At 47.5% G+C, this 25,811-nt stretch overlaps 2 protein-coding genes across 3 annotated transcripts in view; both read left to right on the top strand.

Annotated features, from left to right (window-relative positions):
* Window positions 1–3,179, top strand: part of XPNPEP2 (X-prolyl aminopeptidase 2) — a 38,603-nt gene extending 35,424 nt beyond the window's left edge. Inside the window, exons 21-22 of one of the 2 annotated variants that reach the window (XR_012081342.2) lie at window positions 778–876; window positions 977–1,016. Coding sequence is in view for 1 of the 2 variants with exons in the window: in XM_072981034.2 (XP_072837135.2) it covers window positions 778–876; window positions 977–1,177 (300 nt within the window). In the remaining variant the exon portion in view is untranslated. Of the gene's footprint in view, window positions 1–777; window positions 877–976 lie in introns of both variants that reach the window. The other variant, XM_072981034.2, reaches the window with a different exon arrangement.
* A 5,104-nt stretch (window positions 3,180–8,283) lies between these two features.
* On the top strand, window positions 8,284–25,580 carry SASH3 (SAM and SH3 domain containing 3). Its single transcript, XM_020804644.3, has 8 exons — window positions 8,284–8,455; window positions 14,485–14,580; window positions 16,501–16,653; window positions 19,019–19,130; window positions 20,770–20,930; window positions 22,025–22,231; window positions 24,092–24,242; window positions 24,619–25,580. The coding sequence occupies exons 1-8, from the start codon at window positions 8,399–8,401 to the stop codon at window positions 24,798–24,800; spliced, it is 1,119 nt and encodes a 372-aa protein (XP_020660303.2). The 5' UTR covers window positions 8,284–8,398; the 3' UTR covers window positions 24,801–25,580.
* The last annotated feature ends 231 nt before the right edge of the window (window positions 25,581–25,811 follow it).

The raw sequence follows: 25,811 nt of genomic DNA, 5'->3' as shown, positions 1-25,811 counted from the left end.
GGTATTGTCCATTCAATATCCGTTGAATGGTCAATGTGGCCTACTGCAGAAGTGAGTGGAAGGCGGATATGGATCAACGGATAAATCTCTGAGCAGCCTCTCAGAGTCCGTGACCACCTCCAGCCTGGCTGCCTTAAATTATATTGGGGAAATTTAAAATATAAATATATTCAGTCCAAATCAGGAATAGGTTGTAGTGCAGAAGGACTATGAGCTGTAGTTCCCACGTCATGTTTGCTGTTGATTAAAAGAAACACCAACAAATGTAATTGTTCTTCCCTGTAGTGTGGTTCATTCACATATGCAACTGTTTGGCAATCATCATTTCACGCAAGCCATGCCATTTGAGGGCCAAAATAAGATGTGACCCTAACCGGGCCATTGAGAAGCAAGAACAGTGTCTAAAGATTAGCAAATAAATTAAAAAATGGAATGGAAAGTGTGCTAATGCATGATGGAGACATCAGTTCTGCTGGCAAGCAAGAGAACAGGTCCTTCTCGGCGCTATTCCAAGGTATTTCGCTCTCCGAGGCAGAGTAGCAAGCGGGGTCCGCCACTCAACGAGCAGGGTACCCAAAACTGGCCAGATTGCATAGAAGGCGGGTATCCTACCAAAACTTCTCACTCCACCCCTGGCTTCAGAAAAACAAAGATAACCTAACTAACAATTTGCTGCCTGTTCCTGAAATCCAACATCATCTTCTGCTCGAGGCAGCTGCCTACCCAACAGTGAGGCCAGCCCTGACTATTCTCTCTCTCTCTCTTTGTCGGCCACAGTACCAGGCAGCCGGAGAGCCCTACCTGACTTTCGAGGTGGTGTCCCTGGTGCCCTACGCCCGGAATCTCATCAACGTCAGCCTCCTGTCCCAGAAGCAGGTGGGTGGGAGCTGGGGGCTGGGTGGAAGGAGGTCAGAGGGACACACAGGGAGAACCCACTGCTAGGGACGATTTCACTCTTCCTCTTTTCTCTCTGCAGATCCAGTACATCGACAACTACCACAAGTTGATCCGCCAGCACATCGGACCCGAACTACAAAGACGCCACCTGCAGGAGGAGTACCAGTGGCTCCAGCGAAACACGCAGCCCCTTTCCTGCGCATCCTTGCTGGCCGCCTCCCTGAGTACGCTAGCAGTGGGCACCCTGGCCTCTAACCTCCTGCCTGGGACGGAGAATTGAGGCAGAGACACAGGGCCACCTCAGTGCCCTTATTCCTGGCACTTATGCCTACCTCTCCTTGCTGATTCCTCAGGATTGTGTGTTTGGAGTTTTGTCTTGTTTTTCACTTGTATCCTTCACCTGGGGTGGGCAGAATATGGGTCTGCGGGCCATACGTAGCCCCAGGCACATTTCGAAGCTTCTCCAAAGCTCCAAGTGACCATCCTGAGCTGTTTCCCTCCATATGTTGGTATTTCTTCCCCCCCCCATCATCATCATTTCTGGACCCTGCCATGTCCTGGAGCAGGTGTCGGTGGTAGAAGCTTGACCTTTAGACCCAGACAGGTTGCCTGCTCTGCTCTAAAGATAGGAAACAAGCAAAGAGACCACGCTTCAAATACCCAAGGGACGTTTCAAATTTAATCCAACCCATCTTGGGGCCTTCCCCGGGAAAATAAAAAGCATGCATATATCTCTTATACAGTAAATTTCAAACAAATGTCTTCCAGTCTTTCACAAAGAGCAAACTTCAACCAGGTTTACTAGCCCTTTGCCTGTGGTTTATGAGATGTTTTCAGACTTTTAATTCCCTGAGGAAGGCCTCGGTTGGGCTGAAACTAGAGATGGTCTTTGTGCGTTTCTGGACGATCGTTCCCCAAATACCCCAAAGGTGGCATTCTTGGGGCTCTGGTCCAAAATCTTAATACTGTATATCCAAGTTCTGACAAGGATCCCTTTCACTTTGTTATTATTTTCCTACACAATAGTTGTAGGATGAGACGGCATTTCGGCAGGAGAAGCTAGAGGAGCCTTGCCTCAGTTTCCCTTCCTTTCTGTCTCACTGCCACTACCAGCTGACTCAGCACTAAGGAACCAGCATTGTGGGCTCACAGGTTGTGTTCACTTAGTGCTTCTTCAGGAGGTGTGTAAAAAAATCCACACTGCTAAGCTGCTGAACTGGCAGCCATAGCGGCTCATCCTTTCTTGCACCAAATCTAAACCCAGCTGGCTGTATAGCTCAGTGATTTAGGCATCCTGCTGCGGACCCAGAAGCTGGGAGTTCAGTTCCCCACGGTGCATCCCAGAAAGGCCAGCCTGTGTAGCCTTGTGCAAACTGCACAGTCCCAGGATACCCACAAAAGAAACAAATGGAAAACCACTTCTGACTACTACGTACCTAGGCAATTCTAGAAAAAGAGTTGTCGTAAGTCAGAATTGATTTGATGGCATCTCGTGGTGCAGTGGTTAAACTCCAATACTACAGTGAAGATGCAGCGCATGGTCTGAGTTGGATTCCAGGCTAAGGTAGCCATTTCGAGGTTGATTCAACCTTCTATCCTTCTGAGGTCAGAAAATTGAGTACCCAGCTTGCTAGGGTATGTTTAGCTGGCATAATTAATTTGTAAACTGCCCAGAGAGTGCTTGGAGGGCGATGGGACAGTATATAAGCAGCATACTTTGCTCTGCTTTTTGCAATGGTGTATAATTATTGTTTATGTAAACCCAGGATATGGAAGCTTTGTGGTTCTGCTTATGGGCTGTCAAGTTACGCTCAACGTGCAGCAGCAACACTCATGGGATTTTCAAGGTTTGTGAGATACTCAAGGGTTGGTTTACCCCTGCCATCCACTCTTCAGTGGACCAGATAGGCGGGGTATAAATCAAATAAATAAACAAATAAATAAATAAATAAATAAATAAATAAATAAATACTATGGCCATGTGGGAATTCCAACCCACGTCTCCTGAGACCTGTCCACTAGACTGCGCTGGAAGCTTTGATTCTTTGGACTTATGCCCAAAGCTCTACATGCTGGACCAGCAATTTCAGTGCAGAGATTTGCCCTCTTGACCATTTCACCAGATTTAATCAGCATTAAGAGGCTAGTGATGCCCACCCTCTCTCTTTGTCACTCCACAAAAGACTCATCGCTTGGCTTATCGACTCCACAATGGATTTAATTTTGTAGCCGATGCTTATCTTATCTGATGCAACATAAACATGAGTATTCCGTGTGCAGAAGGAGTGTTGGTTTTGTAAGTGAATCCTGTAGGGTCGCCCTTCCACCATTTCAGTTTCTGAGCCATCGTGACATATTGCTCTTGCAAAGCCTGACAGTGACAACAGAGAATTGGGGCCGTGGGGGTTGGGAGGAGAGATGATGTGCATAACAAGCTATGGTCCGTCGCGCCCCCCTCCCATGTCCAATTCTATTTCAAAATACTGAAATATTGGACAACACCAGCAATCATTACGTCAGACTGCACAGGGAAGCCATTGAAATCCACAAGCACCAGCAGAACTTCAACAAAAAAAGAGGAAAGTGTGAAGCTCAACAAAACTTGACTCCTAGCTCTCAAAAATACAGCGTGCAAAAGGTCAATGAACTCTACCCAGCCACAAGGACCGGGGATCACTACACACAAAAGACCAGATAATGACATCCATCAACCACAGTGACAGATAATCTCTTCTCCTTAGCACAACAATACACCCACAACAAGACACACTAATCACCCATCTACAGAAAAAGACAAAAGCCTATCTCACAGCCATAAATACTGCACTCCAAAGCCAACTACACCAGAGCACAGAGTGCTGTCCTCTGAAGATGCCGCCCACAGAGACTGGCGAAACATTAGGAAGAACAACCTTTGGAACACGGCCAAAGAGCCCGAAAAACCCACAACAACCATTAGATCCCGGCCGTGAAAGCCTTCGCGAGTACTAGTTAGAACAGTCGTGTGAAATCTTTGCCATCCAAATGGCTGGGATATAGCTCCTACCCTTTCTTGTCATGAGTTATGGATGGCAGGGCCTCTAGGAGCTGAAATTCCGAACAGTTCAGAAACCCAAAAGGACCCTCAGTTCTAGACTGCCATTTCTACTAGCCAGAGTTTGGAAATTTTAGCATTTTGGGGGCTACAACTCAGCATGGTGGATTCTGGGATTCTGCGAGCGGTCATTCAAAAAAGTAACATTTGAATCAAGTTCCCTGGCTTGAGAAGAAGAAAGAATTTGATGGTCTAAACCACAGTACTTGTTATTAACACTGGTGTGTTGTCAAGGGGATAGATTAGATGATGGTCGGGACTCTTTCCAACAGGAATGGATTCTCTGTGATTGCCCTCTCTTGTATGTGGGGGCTCACAAAGCGATTGTGGGTAGCAAAGCAAGAAGGAAGGCTGAATATGTTTGACAATCATCAAGGATCAATATGAGAAAGAGGCAAAAATATTACAGAGAAAGCATTTCTGTCATACAGGCAATGCCATTTCCAGACCAAAATAAGACATGACCCTAAGCATCCCATTAAGAATCAAGGACAGTGTTTAAAGACTAGGAAATAAATAAGTAATGGAATGAAAAATACTCAGGTGCCCTCTCCATATGGGGAGGGGCGGCAGCACATGCTGGTTTAGTAAGCCCGGATTTATGGCTTTTAAAAAAAGTGAATGCAGATAATTGTGTCAACTTCCATACACATTGCATGTAAACATGCTGCTTTGTTATGAATTGCCTCCTAGAGTCGGGCAGTGGTTTCCCAAATTATACAAGGAATCAGAGCTCGGAAAAGTCACTTTAAGAGTGCTTTTAACAGAACAACTCTAAGGATCGCCTAGCCAGCACAAGCTGTGACTGTGGTGAATCCTGGGAGCAGTAGTTAAATATATATATATTAAAAGGGGGGGGGAGTAACTTTTGCAAGCTCTGGAGGAAATCCTTTGCTCTTTTTTCAACGGCAGTTCAAATGTCTAAGCAATTAAAAAAAAGGGACTTGAACAAGGCAATACAAAACCACTGCCTGGAAGACCTTGATGATAGGGAGGTACCTCCAGATGATGAGCTGGCAGCCCTTGATGAACAATGCACACCTGGATCATCTCCGTAGCCAGGCTTGGCCTGTCGCTGGTTCGTTGTTCAATTCTGTTTGCACGTCAACCGTCTTCTCTTGCTTTCAGCATGACAATGCACCTTATCCGCTTTGTCGGGTTTCCTTTTTTAATTGTTTTCGGCTCAGTGCTTCAGATTGCCACGGCCACGCTAGTCTGCAGGAGAGATTGATTGTGGGCAACGTGAAAACGGCTGAAGTGGTAGGTGAGACCAAGCGCACCCGGGAGACTCACAGAGGTGCCCCCCAAACACAGACACACACAGACACACACCCCTACGCACATTACAGGACTGTGGGTATTACTGTGTAGGACAATGGCAGCAAACACGTCTCTAAGATTCTCATTAAAATATAATTTGTGTCGAGTAAGTTCATTTGGACCACTGACCAAGCTTTAAAGATGATGGACCCTATGAGGAGAGAGCAGGGACCTTGAAGTTGCCCATCCACAGTGAGCACCTGGACAACAAATTGTGTAGGGGTCACCTGATCACAGTCTTCACCACTGCGAGGAGACAGCAGACTGTATTTCTGTCTAAAGTACAGCGATTCCACCTAAACTGGGTTATATGACAGGAATGCATGCCAAGGGCGTGCACAGCTTTGATTCTCCTTTATCCGCTCTTTAACCAAAGCACTTTTTCTCTTTGGACACAATGTGGGCGGCCGTCCTGTGTCCAAAGACCGCAAAGCCGATGAAGAAGCGCTGTGTGACTGCGGCTAAAACATGCACAGCTGAAAATATTCAAGGCTGCAGATAAAAAGAAGGTCAGAAATGCCACAGCTGCAAAAGGCCTGCTCAAAAATCTAGAAGGAAGTGGATTTAAGAAATGGATTTCAAGAAAAGAATTCCCTCATAGGGTTATGGACCTCTTCTACAAGATGTATGGAGGCCAATATCAAACCAAGATTTTTTTTCCTGTGGAAACCCAGAGCCCAATCCCACGACTTTTTTTAAAAAAACCTCTTATTTAAATGGAGTTTGGCATGTTCTGCATCAATTTAAATCTGAGTGTTTATACGAGGCACATGCACGGACCAATTAATTTTGAAGGCGATTGCGTATTTTTATATGTGTGACAGTTATTTTATTCCTCCATCATCACAGGTCAGTTTATTTGTGTGTGTGTGTGTGTGTGTGTGTGTGTGTGTGTGTGTGTGTGTGTGTGTGTGTGTGTGTGTGTGTGTGTGTGTGTGTGTGTGAGAGAGAGAGAGAGAGAGAGAGAGAGAGAGAGAGAGAGAGAGAGAGAGATCAATTCCGTACATGTGAGCCTTTATTATTATTATTTTCCCCACTCTTTGATGCACTGCAATACCAGATAGCAGGCATTTTAGCAACGTGATCCACTTACCTACCCCCCCCCCCGGTTACCTGCCCCTCTGCTCACTCCCTGCCTTATTCACCTGCCTGGCTTGCTCTCTCGCCTGGGTCGTCCTGGGAGGAGGAGGTGACAGCGGTGGTGAGGACAAACCTACAGACCCAAACGTTTTAGATTCGGGCTAAAGTCCACCTGATTTTAGCCCAATTTTAAAAAAGAAAGAAAGAAAAAAATTTCCCTCTGCCAGTTTATTCCAGCAATGTGCTCAGGCCCTCGGATTCCTACTTGTTTCTACCTGTCAGGCTGACGCACTGCTAGGCTGGCCAACTGCATCTTTCCAGATGTTTTTGGCCTTCAAATCCCATCAACCCCGGCCAGCACAGCTAAAGGTGAGGACCGAGGGGAGTTACAGTGGGAAAAACAGCAAAAGAGCCATGGTTGCCAATCCGAATGGTTCCCTCATGGTTTAATGCTAGGGTAGGGGATATGTTCCCCCAACTCTCCAGATGTGGGGCTCCAACTCCTTTCAAAGACAGTCAATAGTGAGGGGTAATAGGTTCCGTAGTCCACAGAGTGACAGGTTTTGCACCCCAAGCTTGGTAAATCCAGCTAAGGTTGCAGCTACACTGCAATTTAATTTGCAGCCTGTATTAGGGTTGAATTAGCGTTAGTGAACACACAAGGGCTTTGGATTGATTCAGGAGCTTCGTGTTCACATTCGATGCAATGCCATTCGCACTTCTGCTCACAGCCGCCCCCTTCTTTCCTTCCTTCCTCTGGTCCCACCTCTGCTGATCCTTTTATCGGTCTGTCAAGCTGCTTGATTTTGAAAGGGTTGTAAGTGTTTGGGGAAAGCTGGAAGCATTCAGAAGTTTTTTTAAACCTGTACAGAAATACTGTATGCCACAAGAATGTCTTTTATTTATCTGGGTTGATTTTGTTTTAGCCATAATTTTAAAAAATATATCATCAAGAGGTGATCTAGATCTAAATATCTAAATACATCAATACTGGTAAAAGGTGATAAGGTAATCTAACACTAATCTCGTTTGTGTGTGTGTGTGTGTGTGTGTGTGTGTGTGTGTGTGTGTGTGTGTGTGTGTGTGTGTGTGTGTGTGTGTGTGTGTGTGAGTGAGTGAGTGAGTGAGTGAGTGAGAGAGAGAGAGAGAGTGTGTGTGTATGTGTGTAACTCCGCCAAAAGTGTTTCTGAGTGCGGGCAAAGATGTCTCCATACATATATGTAAAAATTTAAGAGGATGATTGGAGAGAAAGAACATCAACGTGGATGCTCCCAGTCCTAAACATCATCCTCCAACTATATAACTGAAACATCACCACAAACAAGCCCCTGTCTTTACAAGAACGAATCAACTGATCACACAGGGAAAAGTCAATCCTAATTGTTATACATAAACATATGTACACACATGGATACAAATTCAAACACTTTAAATTTATGCATGCCCAGTTGAATCAGAAGTGCAATTGAGTTAACATCCTTCTCCGTTTCCCATCAGCTGCAGTGGCTAATTTGACCAAAGGGATCTGGAATTTGGTGGCTCAGTGAAGACTCGCAACTGGATTTCCAAACACTCCAACTGCAACACCTGTGACTCTCCCCCTCTTGATCCCCAAACCAACCCGGTGCCCTTGACCCACAGTGAAGTGACAGCCCTATCTCAAATAGCTTTCTTTTCGAGCGTCAAGACGTGGCCCCTCTCTCTCCCCTCCGCCATCTCTCCCTCCCAACGTCTCAGATGAAGCCTTCAAGAACATGTGAAAGCCACCACTTCCTTCCTGCGTCAAATGTGCAAGCAGAGGGCTGGGCCCCACTTCGGTGGCTGGCGGAGGCCCTGTTGCTGGGAAAAGGGCCCCCCCCATGTGATGCAGTGATTTCCTGCACATTTCCTGGCCTCGGCTGGTGAGTTGCTCGGCTGGTGAGTTGCCTGCCTGTTGGCCCCTCTCCGGGGCTCTCTTGCTTCACCCCGTCAACCCGTTCCTGGATTTCGTCCAGAGGTAGCACCGCCATGCTGCGTCGGAAGCCCTCCAACGCGAGCGAGAAGGACCCGCCACAAAAGAAGAAAGTGAGTATAAGAGACTTGGGACAGGACCGCCTCGCCACGTTTTCTACCAGCACCACCACCAGGAGTAGAGCTGGTCCTGGCATGAGGCAGGATGATGCTGTCCCCTCAGGCTCTAGATGGCGTTGAGAGGGCAGCAGTCTTGCCGGTCCTCTGCTGAGCCATGAAGCCCTGGGTCACCAGCAGCCTGCCTTGCAACTTTTGAAGCTAGTCTGCTGACCCCAGGTGTGTAGAGGAGGAGGCTGTGCTTTCCTCGAGGTGACAGATAGAGGTAGCTGCCACCCTGGTTGGCTTCTAGAAAAGAGGGCAGGTTGCCATCTTGTCCGTGGGATGTCTCACGTTTGGGCGTGCTGGACACAATTGGTTATCACAGCCAAGCATTGTGTTCGAGATACTAGGAACAATGCATTGACCCTCTAACCACCCGTTGGACCCACAGCTGCAGTTTTACAAGACTGACGCCTCTGGGTTTTTTTGCTCAGCTTCCCTACCTTTCTCTTCATGATCCAGACTCTCTGGGCTGGCTGTCCCTAAAGTGGCCTCGCACCCCTTTTGTGCTTCACTATGTTTTTTGAAAGACTCTACAGGAAGCAGAGAAAGGTAGATACATCTCTGATTTGAGGAGAAGGTGTATTTTTGTTGTTGCTGCTTCTCACCAGAGTTGTGGACAGACATTAGAGATAGCCCTGAATCAGAGTGGGAAACAGACTGATGTGTCACAGAGGTCATTGAAGAAGCTCTTCTGTGTTTGTGAAATCAAACTTCAAAGGAACAGCTGATGATTCAGTTCTGAAGATCAACCACCAAACAAAGCAAGCTTTCTTGCATCATCCCCCCTTCCAGCCAGGGAATATCTCTAACCTCTTTTTCTTGCTAATTCCTTCTTGCCTGCCTCTCTTCCTGTGTATGTGTGTGTATACGTATACACAAATGCTTGCTTGCACTTCCAACAACATTTTTGCCTTGGATGTGTAAACATGGCGGGCTTGGCGTTGCCTATGTCCTCTTGGCTCTGCCCACCTGGGGGGGCACCTCTACCTCCCCCACCAAATGCCATGAACTACCTGCCACTGCTTCCAACCAGCCCTCAGTCAGGGTTCACAAGGGCACCGAGATTGCTTTAGGGTCACCCCACGAAGCCGAATGTGAACTGGGAGATATGTTCTAGGACACTTCACAAACTTTGCAAGAGGGCGTCAAAACGCCATGCCACAGAAGGCGCATCCGTCACCTTTCTTGGGCTGATGCTCTTGGATTCACAAAGCAAACTGTCAAATTCAGATGCATCTGGTGCAAGCAAGAACAGCGCCTGTGGGACAGGGACAGCAACGCATCAGGCTGAGAGGTCGTGCTTTTAAGCAGGTTGCAAGTAGATTCCGATCCAATTTCTGTGGATAAATCTCTTAGCAATTTGCAATAGATCAGCAAGGATTTCAGACTTCCAATAGTTTAGCAATAACAGTGATTTCCTCCCTACCCTAGGATGGCATTTGAGACCCTCGTTTTTCTTGGACAGTTGCAATTTTTAAAAAATGTTGCTGTCCCATCCACTACCCCACTGAGGATATCATTGCTGTTGTAGCTTCCATTTATTGCCCTTGTATTGGGGGGGGGGGGGGGAGAATATATAGTAGTTCCCTTCTGCCGCCCTCTTGCATCACCCTTTCTTTACATACTCAGTTCTAAAACTGTCTCCCAGGACCACATAATCATTACCATGCACCACCAAGTCAATTCTGACTTATGGCAATCCTTTTCAAGGGTTTTCTAGGTAGCGAATACACAGAAATGGATGACTATTCCCTTCTTGCCTTCTGTGCAGTTTGCCTCTGGTTACATAGGCTGGCTCTTCTCCCAACCTCTGGATCCAGATACTTAAAACACTGAGCTATCCAGCTAGCTGTTGCTGTTTAGTTGTTTAGTCATGTCCGACTCTTCGTGACCCCATGGACCAGAGCACGCCAGGCCCTCCTGTCTTCCACTGCCTCCCGGAGTTGGGTTAAATTCATGTTGGTCGCTTTGATGACACTGTCCAACCATCTCACCCTCTGTCGTCCCCGTCTCCTCCTGCCTTCACACTTTCCCAGCTAGCTACTGCAGTGCAAATTCCAGAAGAACATCATCCCTTTAAACTACTTTTCAGATATTCTAGATTACAGCTCCTCTCAGTCCCAAGCACCATGGCTCTGACAACACGTTAATTACATCCAACTAGACATATATAAATTGGTGAGCAGGTTTTTGAAATCTCTGGATATTTTTTATCAGGAAGAAGGTTACAAAAAGGGGAGTCCAAGAAAGGAAATATGTACAAGAGAGAGGAAGGTGAAAATGGCTGATGATGTTAAAATCCAATAACTCGTGCATGGTCAGTGTTTTATTATGGAGGGGGAGCAAACAGGGAGACTTCCCTGGATTTAGATCTACCAAGTGTTATGCAGATTTCAAACACTGTTGGAATATGTATGCCAATAATACCAACTCCCTTGTTGCCAAAAGGATGTACTCCAGATGTGGTCTCTTCCAGTGTAAGGCACAAGCTTAAGCAGAGCAGAAGAGTTAAGAGAAATGACAGTCTTGTATTTGCAAAGATGGAAGTTTGCATATATATTTTTTTCATTCTTTAAAAACAGGGTGAGCTTGACGAGCAGATGAAAGGAAAAGAAACCCTCAAAGCATCAGCGCCTGTGCTCTTAGCTTTGCTAGGCAACCGCCCAATTTAACTGATGCATTTATTTTGAACCACTTACTTAGCGTTTGATGATATGAGTTGTAGCTTGTGTGGTTTTGTGCAGTGTTAGGCCACGTGCCCTGTGAGCAAGACAACTAGCTTTGTCAGAGAAGAGCTGTCATGGCTTAATACTTGAATTCTGCTTGGGCTACCCTTTGGAAGAACCAGGCTTGGAAGCTTTCATGGTGCCAACAAAAAAACAGGAATCCGCCTGCCTGAATTCAAACCACTTTTTGCAAGTGTGGCCAATGCCTGCTGCAGACGAGATGAGAGGTGACAGGCCGATGGGTCCTGTTTTCCGCCAAGAAAGAGATGCTGCAGACTTGGTCAATAGCTTCTGGTGTGCTTTCTAGACAGGGGCTCTCAAACTTGGGTCCCCAGATGTTCTTGGACTACAACTCCCAGAAAACTTGGCCAGCACAGCAAGTGGTGAAGGCTTCTGGGAATTGCAGTCCAAGAACGCCTGGGGACCCCGGTTTGAGAACCACTGTTCTAGGACACGGGAGGGGATTGTGTGAAGACAACAAAGGGAGATTATAAATGCCGCCTCTCTTATGTGTCTACTAACTGGTCCATATGTGCCTACTAACTGGCATGTGCCTACTAACTGGCATTTTCAGACCTCAGATATGTGCACCCTTTGCTCTATACACTTCAACTGCTGAGAAGCCAGGAAGTGCCCCATCCCGCCCCCCCCCCCACTTGTTGCTGTCCCAGGTGTTTCAGTTTCTGGAGGTGCTAACCCACTTCCTCCCTTTATTGCTGATCTCGAGTGCTGACGTGTTGAGCAACCTGACAAAAGGAGTGAGCGAGATGCAGGGCAGATAAGACATGGTTCCTGAGGATGGGGGGGGGGGGAGATAGCTAAGAGGTAGGGGCCGCAGAGGCCACAAATACAGTTGCGAGTGGGTGGGTGCTATGCAGCTTATGGCCCAGGATTGCCTATCTGTGACTCAGAGCCACAACAGATGGACAGTTTCAAAACTACTGTGTTTGTAAAAACAGACCACACATAACTGCTGAAGCCCATTTCTGCTTCTAAGTTGTGAAGTGTCCGTTATACTCCTGGAAAAGGTGCGTGTCTGATTGCACCGGAAAGGGTTGCTTTGCAGGGAGAGCGCTCCCTTAATCCCTTCCATCTGTCAAGGAATCACTCGGGCTGACCCCCAAGTTGGGCATGGATTGGGGTCAGGCTGGAGCACTATTTCCTGTAGGTTGTGTGATCACCAGAAAATAGCTCATTTTGGACTATTCCTCAAGCAGTCCAAAATGTGAGTTATTTTCCTGTTTAATCACATCCTTGGTTTGTCCACTGAGCCACCCCACAAAAAAGAAATACCCATTTGCATCCAAATTGCAGGTGCTGTACTAGCAAATTTGGAAGTGTAAGTACTTGTTTTGGCAATCACCATAACCAGTTCCCTTACCAAGGATTATGCAAAAGTCCTGCCTAGTGACAGTATCACTGTCAACAACTGAGCAGCAGATCTTTTATAAACTTTATGGATCTTAATTGTACTTCTAAAGCCGGACCTTCCTAAGCTGCTTTGCAGTGCAATAAGAACTTGCAACAATAGACTGTTCCTCAAAATTTAGGCTTAGCTAAAGGAAACAAGGGAGCCTGACTGGGTTTGACACCATCCCAGAAAATCCCAGGGCTTTAAAATTATGCGACCTGGCCCCACTATTCTGCTGCTTATAGGTATAAATTTAGAAACAAATGACTCACGTTTCCGGTAGAAATAGAAGGACTCTGGTCCTGTTCTATATGGTCCTGATCCTTGAAGAAGTTGGGGACTGGGCATTCCTTCAAGGAGCAGAAGCGTTTGAAACACAACAGCACCCAAGTGGGCACATTTCAGACTTAATGAGATAGGATCTACCTTGTTTTTGCAAGAAAAACTCTCAGAGAGATGCACGTCAAATACCAGATCAACAGTTGCAGAATAAGATGCCTCTGGATTTATTTATTTTTTCACCCAGTTCTATTACTGGAGCTGGAACACAAACTTCTGTGCGCCTCCTCCCCCAGCTTTTTGTCATTGACATTATAATTACTGACAGTTAGAAAAAAAAACCTTCCTAATTTACTGCATGTATGCATCTACCAGTAGACCCTGATTTACCTTCTGATTCTGTTTCGGCTACAGATTTAGTTCCAATAGGATTGGGGTGGAGAATTCCGGGGTCCCCAGCAGGCCCGTTCTTGCCATCTGAGGGGGTAACAACATGGACAAATAATACAGAAAATGCTCCAGGATTAAGACAGTTGAATTTGTACTAATTTCCATTGACAGCATAACTCAATGTGAATCAGCCCAGGGGTTCCCCTCCTAATCTGTATTTTATTTCACCCTTGTTGGGGCTTCTACTCCCCCCCCTGCCCCCAATCAAATGAATTCACATTGGTGGAGGTGGTGTGATCACTTGTGCGGATTCAGCTTCATAGCTGAATGGGCGGCCATTTACAGAGCTGGCTCTCTCAGTCTCCTAGTTCAAGGTAGGGAGAGAAAAATCAAAGGGGCACTCAGAGTGTGTCAGGTCTCCTCAGAGCATCCCTTGTCATAAAACAATTTATGATTTATTTAAAGGCTTGGTAATAAAACAAAACAGGAAAGAGAGAGACCGAGATTGTGAGGATAAAACTAGAGATCAGCCCTTGTTTACAAGGACCAGCTGGTGGAAGTCCATTTCCTTTCACCAACCAGACAGAAGCAAGGAGAGAAGGAAGAGGAAATGGGGGTCAGCCCTTGTTTGCAGCTCCTTAAGACAGCTGTAGCCATGCCTCCAGCAAATCTGGACAATTACAGCAGAAGTTGCCTAAATAAACTGCAAACAAGGGGGTGATTGCCAATTTCCTTCTCTCTCTGTTGATGACTTCTATTTGGCTGGCCTAAATGAATCCACTCACAGAAATCGGACTTCCTGGATGCCCGTTCACAAGGGATCAATTTGCATTTTTTTTCTTTGAGTAACACAGACATTTTACTGTCTTTCTGGAAATGACTTTAGCTGTATGTATCTGACTTGCAACAGACAAGCAGAGAAAGGATGGTGTGACAGAGATCAAAACAGCTACGCAGTCTTCCATCTGTCTAAACTCTATGACATTTGACTCTGGCCTACCTGTAAAGGCAGACCTAAGTTATTTTCCCCATAGGTTGTTGGCCCCCAATAGGAAAAAGATTCTCTCTTTCCCATTCATATCTTCTCAGTGTAAGTTTACATGATGTGTTTTCTGCTCATCTCTATTGCTCTGCAATTCACATCTGTCTTTTCCTCTCTCTCCTCCCCCCATTAGCTCTCACTGCAGCGGTCCAGCAGCTTCAAGGACTTTGGCAAATCCAAACCCAGCTCACCTCTGGCCATCGAGAAGGAATTCAATCTGGAAGAGGAGGTGAGCACTCAGGCTTCTGGCTCCTGCCACAGTGGGGGAAGCCCATATTGCCCCTTGGGCTCCTCTACCAACTTACGTCGGTCACGTCAACCAGTGCCTTTGCTTGCCAACCTCTCGCTTTCCCGATGTCTCTTCCCTTTTCTCTCTTGCCACCCTCTCCAGTCCAGTTGCTCTGATTCCTCCACCATCCTGAAGCCCCTTTAGGAGCCAGTCCGATTCTGGATGCCATCAGATAGGGAAATACCTTCCATTTTGGACTGTTTATGGCCTGATCTGGTGCAAACTATTTCCTAGCAATGTATATGAGAACACAAACCAGCCTGTGTCCTTTCTGGCTCAGCAGCAGGAGTACTCTCTTTTGTGGGGGGGGGGAGGGTTTGAGCACTATCACCACTACTACCACCACCCCTAGTGGGGTCAGCAGGCAAACCACATCCATGAACTCCCCACAGCCCATCTCGGTTTCAACAAGATTCATTCTAACAGAGGGTGGGGAAGCAACAACAGCCGGAGTTTGCTTCCCTCCTGCAGAGTCTCCTGAGCCGAAGTCATCCAGGACAGTTCTGGGCCCTATGTTCATCCCACTGGGGCCCTTAAGTCTCTGGCGTCTTCCAGAGGGGGTGGCCTCCACGGGGGAGTCCTAGAGGACAGCACTGGCGCATGAATTGCATGCCTCCTCTTGCCACCACCACCCCCGCCAGTGGTAGGGAAGCTCCCTCTACCTCATCCCTCTGCAAGGGCTTCTCCTTGGTGGCGGTCCTCCTTCCTGGCCCAGACCAGGTGCTCCTGCTCCTCACCCACCTTGCTTGGTGTCTGAGAGCCAATGCCCTGCCAGGGGCCCTGCCAGCACGTGCGCGTTTAAAGCTCCCAGCAAAGCAACACCCTTTGGATGCAAACGGACTGCAAACTTTTTTGTCCTCTATGATCACACCCCCTCTGTCTCAAGACATATTCCTGAGCGATGACGGTACAGTTGAACCAGGGCTTGGGAGAACTGGAGAGTCTGACGTTTGTGTCATCAGAACAATGGCGTCGTCATCATCATCACTCTCTCTCTCTCTCTCTCTCATTGCTACTATATATTGCTGCAAGCACTGCAGGTTGTAATACAAAGTCCTTTCATACAGCCTTGGTGGAGATGAAACTGCTAAAACTGACGTGTTTATACATATCTGGGTGGGCATTTTAGGAAACCTGGGACCAGGTTTCCAACCCACAGAAGATCATCCTTCCCACAACCAAATAAATAAGCATCACAACAATAATAACAGCAATGTTGCTAAAAGTTCACTTCCAGTCTTAATTTGGGGGGTTTGAGAGGGATGTTTGGCATGTCCTGAACCCAGTTTTATTGCCTCTAGAGCTTCTAGAACCCGAAAATTATATTTTGCAGATTTTTTCCCCTAGTATGTAGGGGGACACTTAGGGGCTACAAAAATGACCCTGGGTTTTGTACGTTCTCCGGCTGACATAGATCAACATGGGTGCCTGCATTTTTGGACTCTACTTGGGGTCCTGATCATGGCCACTAGTGTCATCAGCCACCGTGCTCCACCACATATTACAGCCGGGCATCAGAATCATCCTGCTAGGTATTCCTTATCTGGCACAACCTTTCTTAACCCGGCAGAATGGCAGCTCTTTTCATGTGATTTTTGAGCAGATCTTAGGAAAATAAATTTTTGATCACAAATCCCAGAATTCCCTAGCCTGTATTAGCCCCTGGTCATGCCGGCTGGGGGATTCTGGATGCTGCCGTCCACAAAGTAACTTTCCCATGTTCATATGCTGAGTGCCCACCCACTTAGGCTACAAAAGGGCCACCCGACTGAGCATGTTTCACATCAGGCCCACCCCTCAAATGGAGAACCACCCCACTTTCCCCCCTTAAGGGTCCAAACCTGTTGCTTTTCTGTCCAGATCCCTGAAAGCAGCCAGACAAACTCACTGCCCAGCCCTGATGACACGGGACGAAGCAGCAACTCGAAACTGGGCAAAAGATGGAGAGCTGCCATCTCTCGCACTATGAACCGGAAGATGGGCAAGGCAGCAGCCAAAGCACTGGCGGGGGAGGTAAGTGTCTGGTCTACACTTCCAAAGACCAGGGTGCGGCTGGGGTTTAGGCAAGATATACACCTCACGGGTCTCACCCTCTAACTGTAGTCCCAGCCGGCATCCTTGTCCAGAGAGCGCTGTGCCTTCTCTTTGATCTGATCTCCGCCTACATTTGGAGATCATCTGGAAGGAGGAAGGCCAGGCCAAGCGGACTCTAGGGTCAACACCGCTGTTATGGGAAATGAACCTCCACATGTGTAAGGGGTGTTGACTATTGAGACTGGCTCACACTTTGGAAGAGTTACTTTTTTGGACTACTACAGCCACTGGATTCTGGGACTTCATATCCAGAACAGGAATGATCGGAAGACTTTTGGGTCAGAAGCTCCTTCTATACTCGCCAAAAACTCATGCTTGCCCAGCTGTCTGGTTTCTTCAAGTGTGAGATCCAGTGACCCATTATTGGAAGAAGCTTTTGGCAACATATCCGAGTTCCCTCTTGTTTTTATACTGTTAAGAGAAAAGAGACAAAAGCTGTGTAGTCCTGATAGGCAACCTGAAGGCAGGGGCGGGTGATCTCTTTATGAGGCTGTGAGCTCCAGCTGGGGAACTCCAGCCCCACTGGCAGGGGACTCCCTCTTCCATTTCCACCTTGTGGACTCGACACAAGATGTAGCCAACGAAAGAGGAGTTATTGCAACTTGGGTAGGGCTTTCAATGTACTTGTTCTCCAGCAACCGGTTGCCTTCTTATATGCACTAGTCCTGACTCAGTACTGCCTCTTCTTTCCTCCAAGCTGACAGCCCTGGGGGGTGTTTCACAGTCCACAGTTTCCCCACAAAAGTGGGGGCCACAATGGGCGCAGGGCACATGGTGTCCTTGGGGACCACAAGCAGTGTGGGTTGGGGTTGCTGCCCGAGGCTATTCTTTCTGGAGGTTGTTGTTGCTGTCTCCACCTCCAAGGTCCAGCTAAATTGGGGTCGGTTCTCCCTGCCTGCGGTCAAGGTTTCATACCCTCTCCTTTAGGCACCCCCTAGCTCTACAAGGAACTCTGTCCAGGGATCCTCATTCACAACCACCTGGGGAGGGGGGGGTTCTGGTCTTTCCTCCTTGTCCTCGTCGTCTTCCACTGGAACCCACCCCCTAGTTCCTCCTGGACATCTCCCCAGGCTCCTTCTTCCGAGAGCAGTTGTCCTGCCTCTTCCTTCGCTCCCACCAAATATCTCCTCCACCTCTTTTGAGATCTTCCACCTCCTTGGGAGCACCCGTGTCCTTTCCCGCCTCCAGGGGGCACTCTAGGTTGGCCAAGCGGCCCACACCCACAGGGCTTCCCCTGTGGTTCCAGCTGCTAATGCCTCTGTTTGTGGGTTTGTGTTTCATAGTCCTTCAGGCTTGTGGCTCCTTCTGCTCTATTTCCCTTTCAAGATGGGCACACCGTTTTCTTCGGGGCCCGGGCTGGGCTCCAGTGGCCCACCAGAGGCATCCTCGCTGATGTTCCCCTCACAGAGGCCACTTAAAAACAGTAAACATAGCTTTCAGCCCTGTACAGGTAGGTCCTTCGTCAGGCTGGGCACCATGGGGCTGTAGATGGTGGAGAAATAAAAAAACATTAAAAGTTCCTGAAAATTGTGGCCAGATGTGCCCACCAGCCTCCTCTGCATTTGCCAAATTGCTTTTGCTTAGTAATTAGTCCGTTGGGAAATAGCACAGCTATGTTTTGCATGCCTGATGTCATAGGCGGGAAGCACAGAAATATTTCTGGGCCTGAAAGCATAATGTTGTAAGAGGAAATAAGATTGGACCATGTCACCTGCTACAATGGGTTCCTTCAATCCACTTTTAGCAAAAGCTGAGGGGTGGTGGTGGTGATTTTATTTTATTTTTTACCACAAGTCCCGGAAACCCCGACCAGCATGGCCAAAAGTAACTCTTCTAAGTTCTGATAGCAACCTTAAAAAGAAAACTCTGGCTTTCCCTTCTGGTACTGATGGCAGCTTAGGGGGTGCCATTTTACTTTTACTTCTTGCTCCTGCTTTCGAAAAACAGACCCTGTTGCTTCTGACACGTTTATTCTGACACAATGCCTACTATATCCCCTGCTATTTTGGTGCCGGTCCTCTGCACGCTCACAGACCCAGGTTCAATTCCTCTCAACACCACACCTTTAAACGTTGCTCAGCTGGAAAAGATTTCCATCAGAAAGCTATTGGCCCTGACGACTAGAAGATAGGGGGAGTTGTAATTCAAAAAAGTAATTTTTCCGATCTCTGAAACAGGGGCAAGGAAATGACGCCAAACAATCGCAAAGCAGGACGCTGCTTTTGCTCTGAGAAAAAAATATATGGGCACAGCTCATCACCGTGTCATATTTTTCTAATTGCAGGGAGATTCTGACAGCAAGGCAGTGGCGTCTCCTCTCACCAGCCCTGTCGAGGGTGAAGCCCCCACATTTCCAGAAGCAGCAGAGGAGACTGACAGCCCTCAGACCCCAACTGGTGTGTGGGTCTTCCTTCTCCATCATTCCCAACCGGAAGGCTAGCTAAGCCCAAGCGTGTTCTCAGAGGCAGCGTTTCGAAAAGTTACCTTTCAGATCAGGCTGGCCATGGTAGTCCTGGGAATTCTGATCCAAAAAATGAATTCTTCTAAGCTCTACTCAGAGGTGACCAACATGGTTCTGGGCTTCGTACTTCGGGCAGGGCCTCATAGAAGGCTTCACCCAATATCGAAAACCAGCTCCTCCAATACAAATAGTGAAATGTAATGGGAAAGGGTTTCATAGAGACACTTTCCCCGATACACCCGTGGCCTATGGACAGGAATTTGAGAAAGGAGGGGAATTCAGTTAACACAGAATCCAAAGCAGTACGATCCAATCCCGATTTAGTGCCTCAGCAAAAACATTTTAGGTACCAATGTATATATTTAAAGCAGGGTCTGTGGCTTTCCTGATATTGCTGGATCACAGCTCCCATCATCCATGGCTCTTGTGTCTGGATGTGATGATTGCTGGAGTCCAGCAACAGCTGAAAGGGGCACTGTTGCCTTCACTCCCATCGTGGGAGATTTGAGATAAAACAGAAATGAAAAAGGAGGCTCTCCAGGTGTGCTTGGACTACATCTTCCACAATCCTTCACTACTGGATGTGCTGGCACAAGTGAATGAGGAGTGAAACCCAGCAGAATGTCCTGAACGATATTCGTCAGATGCAGAAGAAAAAGTGTGGGGGATTTCCATGAGGCAGTTTCCAAATGCAGGGTCCCGTATTGCACTCAAATTAAGATCACTAAAGTTGTCACAAAGATGGAAAGCTTTTCAGTTCTTCATAATGTCTCATTGGGCAGGCAAGATGGTAGACATTTTAGGAGACTGGGGAGGAAATGGAGGCCAGGATCCGATTGCCGAAATGCAGCCGCATAAGCTTCCCCCCCCCCCAGTTTGGCAGGCTTCCTGTCCATGGGCCCAACCTTACAACCAGCATGACAACAGGGAGAGGTTTGTGCAACTGCCCTTCCACTTTGGATTTAAGCAATAGGATACAGGCCAAGTAATCTACACAACTGCTCAGACGTAGTGATGATGTCTCAAAAGGTGGGTTGACTGACAGGAGTTTCGGTGACAAAAGGTAATGAGATACCAGGGTGGGCAAATATTGTCTGACTGCAACCTCCATCAGCCCTAACAAACATCGCCACCGCGCTGCAGTCCGAAAACCTCTTGAACCGTGGTTTCTAACCTGCATAACCCAGGTGTTCTTGGACTGCGACTCCCAGAATCCCTCACCACTAGCTATGCTGGCTGGCATTTCTGGGAGCTGAAGTCTAGGAACTCCTGGGTTACCCCAGGTTGGGAACCACTGCTCTACAAGGTCGCTTTGCTCTCCTCTGCTGGAGGCAAATGGCTCCTTGCAAACCTTAGTCAGCTGTGCTTTGCCTTCACTAAAGCACACAGGCTCCTGAATTAATTTAGAACACGAGCACAGAGTAAAAGGGCAGCCCTTTTCTTAGAAAAGCTGGCAATTAAAAATAGACATTGTGCTAAGTGGGGAGGCGGGGTAGTCCCTTGAAGCCAAATGGCAGTGGTGTCTAGTGGCTGGAAGGAAAATGGAACCCTCTTTGAATTTGTTCTCTGTATAGGAGATGACCCGTCTAGTCCCAGATTGATGGGGAGCACCCACAACAGCAAGAAAGCAGAAGAACCTAGCCCCACACCATACAGCGGCCCTTTCTGTGGAAAAGCTAGGGTCCACACAGATTTTGTTCCCAGTCCGTACGACAAAGATTCCCTCAAGCTTCAGGTGGGTAATTCTGGAACATTTTGGTGTTGCTGTTCCCAGATGGATATCTGTTAGTTACAATGGCTTGCGGAGCCACCCTATCTTTCCCTGATTAATGGATTTTTGTTCCACGGCATGGAGGAGAGCCAGCAGAAATACTGGTTAGATATGGATGGCAATGGCAATATTTGCACTTCCCGTAAAATTATGTGAATGATGCTATGGCTGGCTCCCTCCAACACAAGAGACTTCTCTCACTACTATGCAAATATGTCTTTCATGTCCAAATATTTACCAGCCCTTGTGGTATTTGAAGGCAAATCCATTCTGCCAAAGGATGAAAAATGCTGGGCCACTGTAGATGTAGACCAGCACAAAGATGCACATGGTACCCAGTGTGGTGTAGTGGATAGAGGAATGGACTAGGACTCAGGAGACCGGGGCTCGATTCCTCAGCCCTGCCATGGAAGCTCACTGGAGGGGTGGAACTGGTAAAACCATTCCTTAAATACTTCACCTACCTTGAAAACCCTATTAGGGTTGCTATAAGAAGTCAGTTTATACTTGGCAGCACATAACAAGATGCACATGGCTCTCCAGATGATTTGGACTACAAGGCCCATAATCCTACATTACTGTACATTGTGGAAACCCCCTACCACAGGCCATGTACCCCTCCATCTCTTAATGCCCCACATTCTTAGATTTTTTGACTACATCCCTCAGTCGTGATTGCTGGGAATTGTAGTTTTAGAAACAAGATGTTCAAGCTCTGTGTTTCAAAGACTGAGCTGCTTGAAATCCCTAAGGCCTTTTGCCTCCCCAAGGCCTTGAATTTGCATCTCAAAACAGGAAGTGTTAGTGCGAAGAACAAGGCAAGACACATCCAGGCCAAAGGCTAATCTATGATTAAAAGTCACAACAGTGCAGTAACAAACCTGTGGGTCACCAAAATGCTCCTTTCACCCAGAGTAGACAGAGTACAGTAGGTGGAGGTTAGCTTTCTATTCCTGCTACCCTGGCTGTTGGACCCCATATTCCAGCCGCTTGGTATGGAAAGGCAAAGCCTGATAAGGATGCAACTGAAAGGTGTAACCACTTCTTGTTTGGCCTAGAAAGGGGACGTCATCCACATCATTGCAAAGCCTCCTGTGGGCACCTGGACGGGCCTCTTGAACAACAAAGTAGGCTCCTTCAAGTTCATCTACGTGAATGTCATCCCAGAGGAGCCGGTGCCGGTAGCGAAGAGCTGTTCACGCAGCAGGAGTAAGAGGCCCAAACCTAAGACCTTGCATGAACTGCTGGAACGCATCAATCTGGAGGTAAGGACATTTTCCTGCCAGCTGAGGCCGGAGACACCGCTGTGTGAAACAAGAAAGCTGCTTCAGTTCAGCAGCTGAGCACTTTGACGTACAGACGGTCCAAATTTCAATCCCTCAGCATTTCCTGGGAGGCCGGGAAAAGACATCCCTTTTCAGACTCTGGGGAGCAATTGCCGGTCTATATACTATAGAGAAGAAAGTCTCCCTCTTTAACCCTCCAAATATTTTGGACTCAATACACAAAAATTCCAGACAGCATAGTTAATGTGAGGAATTGTGGGAGGATCAAAGGTTTATCATTTTCACTGGCCAGCCCACATGCTCCTTGTGAGCTTTCTGGGGGACAGAATCTTTGATCTTGATCAGGCAGGTTTCTCCATTGTTAAGAGTCTAAGCTTCGGTTGCACTGGGCTTGCTTCATCAGATCCTTGAAATTGTATCCTCATTTGGCAGACGTGCATTATGTTGTGTAGAAAACAAAAGATGGGAGAATGTTGGGATCAAACAGCTTTGAGATAAATATGTACGACCTTGGACAAATCCATGAAAACAAAAGTATGCAAAATCAAATGGTAATTAAGATGTCACAAGATACTGTTGGATTTACTCCAGTCCCCGTGGACTTCTGTCTCGCCATAAAACTCAGGGCTATTTTGTAGAACCCACCCCTGCATGTATTAAGAAACTGAAGACCTAATGCTAGCAAGCAGGATTAACCCCCAACTTCATTTGCACCATGAAAGTGCTGGCAAACCTCCGCTTTTCCAAAGACTGCAGTTCCTGTTCACAGGAGATGAAGGATGATGGGAGCAGTAGTTCATCAGCAACCAGGAGGCAAAAGGTCTTCCAACCCTACACTGTGCAAATAGGAGCCTGGCAGTCTAAGCTAATGTATATGTACAATCAAACTGACCATTTGAAGCTTCTGGAGAATCCACAGTAGCTTTGCTAATTAATTGGCTTTCTACTGCTGAGAAAGTTGGATGTTTTTGGGTACAGGAGCCAATTCTGAATTTTAATGGCTTGGATTCATTTATGTATGATTCATGTGGCAATTTGCCTTCTAACTAGTATTCCAAGAAAGCTATTGCATTTTGCACAAGTGCATGGCAAGTGTAAGTTTGAACCTCTCTGTGTATGTTCAAAAAGAGGTGCTGCTGCTGCTGCGCTCCAGTGGATCAGAGTCTATTCCCAAAGTGTAGAAGGGCACAATTTACCCAGGAGGTTGCCATTTAGTACTCCGAAATCTTTTCCCTCTTTATGACCCACTTTTGAGGCTGTCCATTTCCCCCAAAGGGCCATTGTCTCTCCCTCCTCCTTTAAGGCATTGTCTCAAAACCTTTTGCACAGGCCTGTGATATCAGAAGGCAGCACCCTTGTGTGGAGTTCCACATTAATTTGGGGAAAAATATGTTCCCCTGCCCAACACTCCACTCACGACAAGGTGAGTGGCTCTACAAGCCACTGCGTACATTTCCCTAAGCACCTTGCAAGTAGTGTCACTCTGGTGTGTCGTGGGCGATCTATGAAGTGCCTTCCACAGCCTGCAAACTGTTGTTGTTGTTCTTAGTACTAGGAAAGCTTTCCAAGACCCCTTGGTTTGGGAGGAAGTCCACAAGATCCAATTCAGCAAGCCCTCTTTAACAGATGGAACCTATCACCTTCATAACTCAAACTGCCTGCCTTGTTCAATATCATTCATATATATTGTATGCCTATATTGGAGGGAGATGTGTCATTGCTTCTTTGGTAATAATGGAAGCACACAAAACCCACAGCCTATTGTCAGATAAGTCCAACTGACTGATTCCAATCAACATACTGGCTTAACTCCTTTCTCCCTTCTGCCCCTGGCCGCAGGAGCACACCTCCACATTGCTCCTGAATGGCTACCAGACCTTAGAAGACTTCAAAGAACTGCAGGAAACCCACCTGAATGAACTGAACATCACTGACCCACAGCACCGTGCCAAACTGCTCACAGCAGCTGATCTACTGCTGGATTATGACAGTAAGTGCTCCAGAAATGGCTGATTGTCTCCTCTCTTGGGCTGCTTTAGATGCAAAGGGGAGCAGGTTCAATCCTTTGTCTCTCCCCCATAAGATAGGATCAAGCGGTAGGGGAGAAGAGGAAATCCATGCTGTGTGTAACCTAAGCAGCAGCTGCTGCCAGTTAGAGACCAATAGTCCCCAAGCCTGGGAGACCCCCCTCCAGATGTTTGTGGATTTCTAGACACACACCCCCAAGAATAGACAGTGCTAGACAGTCTGGTCTAAGGCTAAGTCTCTTTTACTGACCCCCCCCATCCCTGCCAAGGCAGCAAACAAGAGCTCACGAGGCCATCCTGTGACAGCTGGTGTCTTCTCTTCCCCCCCTCCCCCCGCAGCAAGCAGTGATGCCGACGAAGACGCAGGAAGTGTGGAGGCACAACTTGTCCTTGGAGAGCCAAAGGAGGACATCCCTCGAGATTCGGGCTGCTTTGAAGGGATGGAGGCGCTGGACAGTGGGCGGGAGGACTCTAAACTGGAAGAAGGCCTGCAGTCTCTCTCCCTGGAGGACGCCTGCTAAAGCCCACCCACTCCATGCGCACACAAGCGGCTGTTCTCGGTGGGCCACCCGCCTCAAGGCCTGAAGCCACAGCTGTGCAGCAGCATAAGCTTCCACTTTGGATGGAGTAAAATCACCACTCCAGTTCTCCTGCACCTGGCTGACAGGCTGGATCAATACAATTCCTATAGCCCAGGACCCTGCTCTTTGCTGGGCCAGAAAACCCTCAGACATGGGCTTTTTCTATTTAGGCAAGGCCACCTTCCAGTCTTCTCACATATAATGGGGCAGTTGCTACACAGCCACTCAGGAACTGAGAGCCACTGAACATGTGGGTGAATCAGGATTGGCCTCGTTTCTCACAGGTCCTCCTGATGCAAAATGATCCTGAACAGGGCCTATTCGGCAGGGCGCACAGCTATCCATACTGAATGCAACTACGTATGCCCTCCCACTTCCCCCTGCGCTGAAGAACTGGAAATGTGCCCCTCCCTTTCGCACTAGCAAAGAGTATTATTTCAAGGCAGCAGCCTCAAGGAAGAGAATGGACTCTTTGTTTTTCTCTTTCACTGTATTCAGTGTTATACATGTTAACAGCTAGTTAGTTGTATGGGTGCCGCTGCAACTTCCCAGTCAACCGCAGAGGCGGGCAATTCCTGAACGAGCTGAGCTGCCCAGGAAGAGCAAGCCTCACTCGGACCAGGACAGGATTGCTGCCTGGGATGTCGTGCTTTGCCTGGCAAAATGAGTGAAGGTCTTAGACATCAGATCCAGAGTGTCAATAAAACATTTATCCCCATAGCAGAAGTCTGGCCTCCTCTATGTTATCGCTCAGAATACAGAACACCTACCACACTTTTCTCAGCCCCAACAGCAGACACTTATTCTGCTGTGATTTCTGCAATATATTACTGCCAGTTCATTTTAGGCATTCATCGACCTAACCCCTCCTCAATCGGTTTTGAGAGGAAGATGTGTTGTTTCACTCCAGCACACCTACCAAAAGCAGAGAGCCTTGTGGCATCTTTAAGA

The sequence above is a fragment of the Pogona vitticeps genome, chromosome 11, assembly GCF_051106095.1.
Source record: "Pogona vitticeps strain Pit_001003342236 chromosome 11, PviZW2.1, whole genome shotgun sequence".
Lineage (NCBI taxonomy): Eukaryota > Metazoa > Chordata > Lepidosauria > Squamata > Agamidae > Pogona > Pogona vitticeps.
The sequence above is the reverse complement of the archived record's forward strand: the minus strand, read 5'-3'. Positions and strand labels throughout refer to the sequence as shown.

Excerpts from the sequence above, each read along its gene's own strand:
- SASH3 (XM_020804644.3), top strand. The coding sequence starts at position 8,399 with ATGCTGCGTCGGAAGCCCTCCAACGCGAGCGAGAAGGACCCGCCACAA. Across the intron at positions 16,654-19,018 it reads CCAAAGCACTGGCGGGGGAG|GGAGATTCTGACAGCAAGGC; the intron begins GTAAGTGTCTGG and ends TTCTAATTGCAG. Across the intron at positions 19,131-20,769 it reads CAGCCCTCAGACCCCAACTG|GAGATGACCCGTCTAGTCCC; the intron begins GTGTGTGGGTCT and ends TTCTCTGTATAG.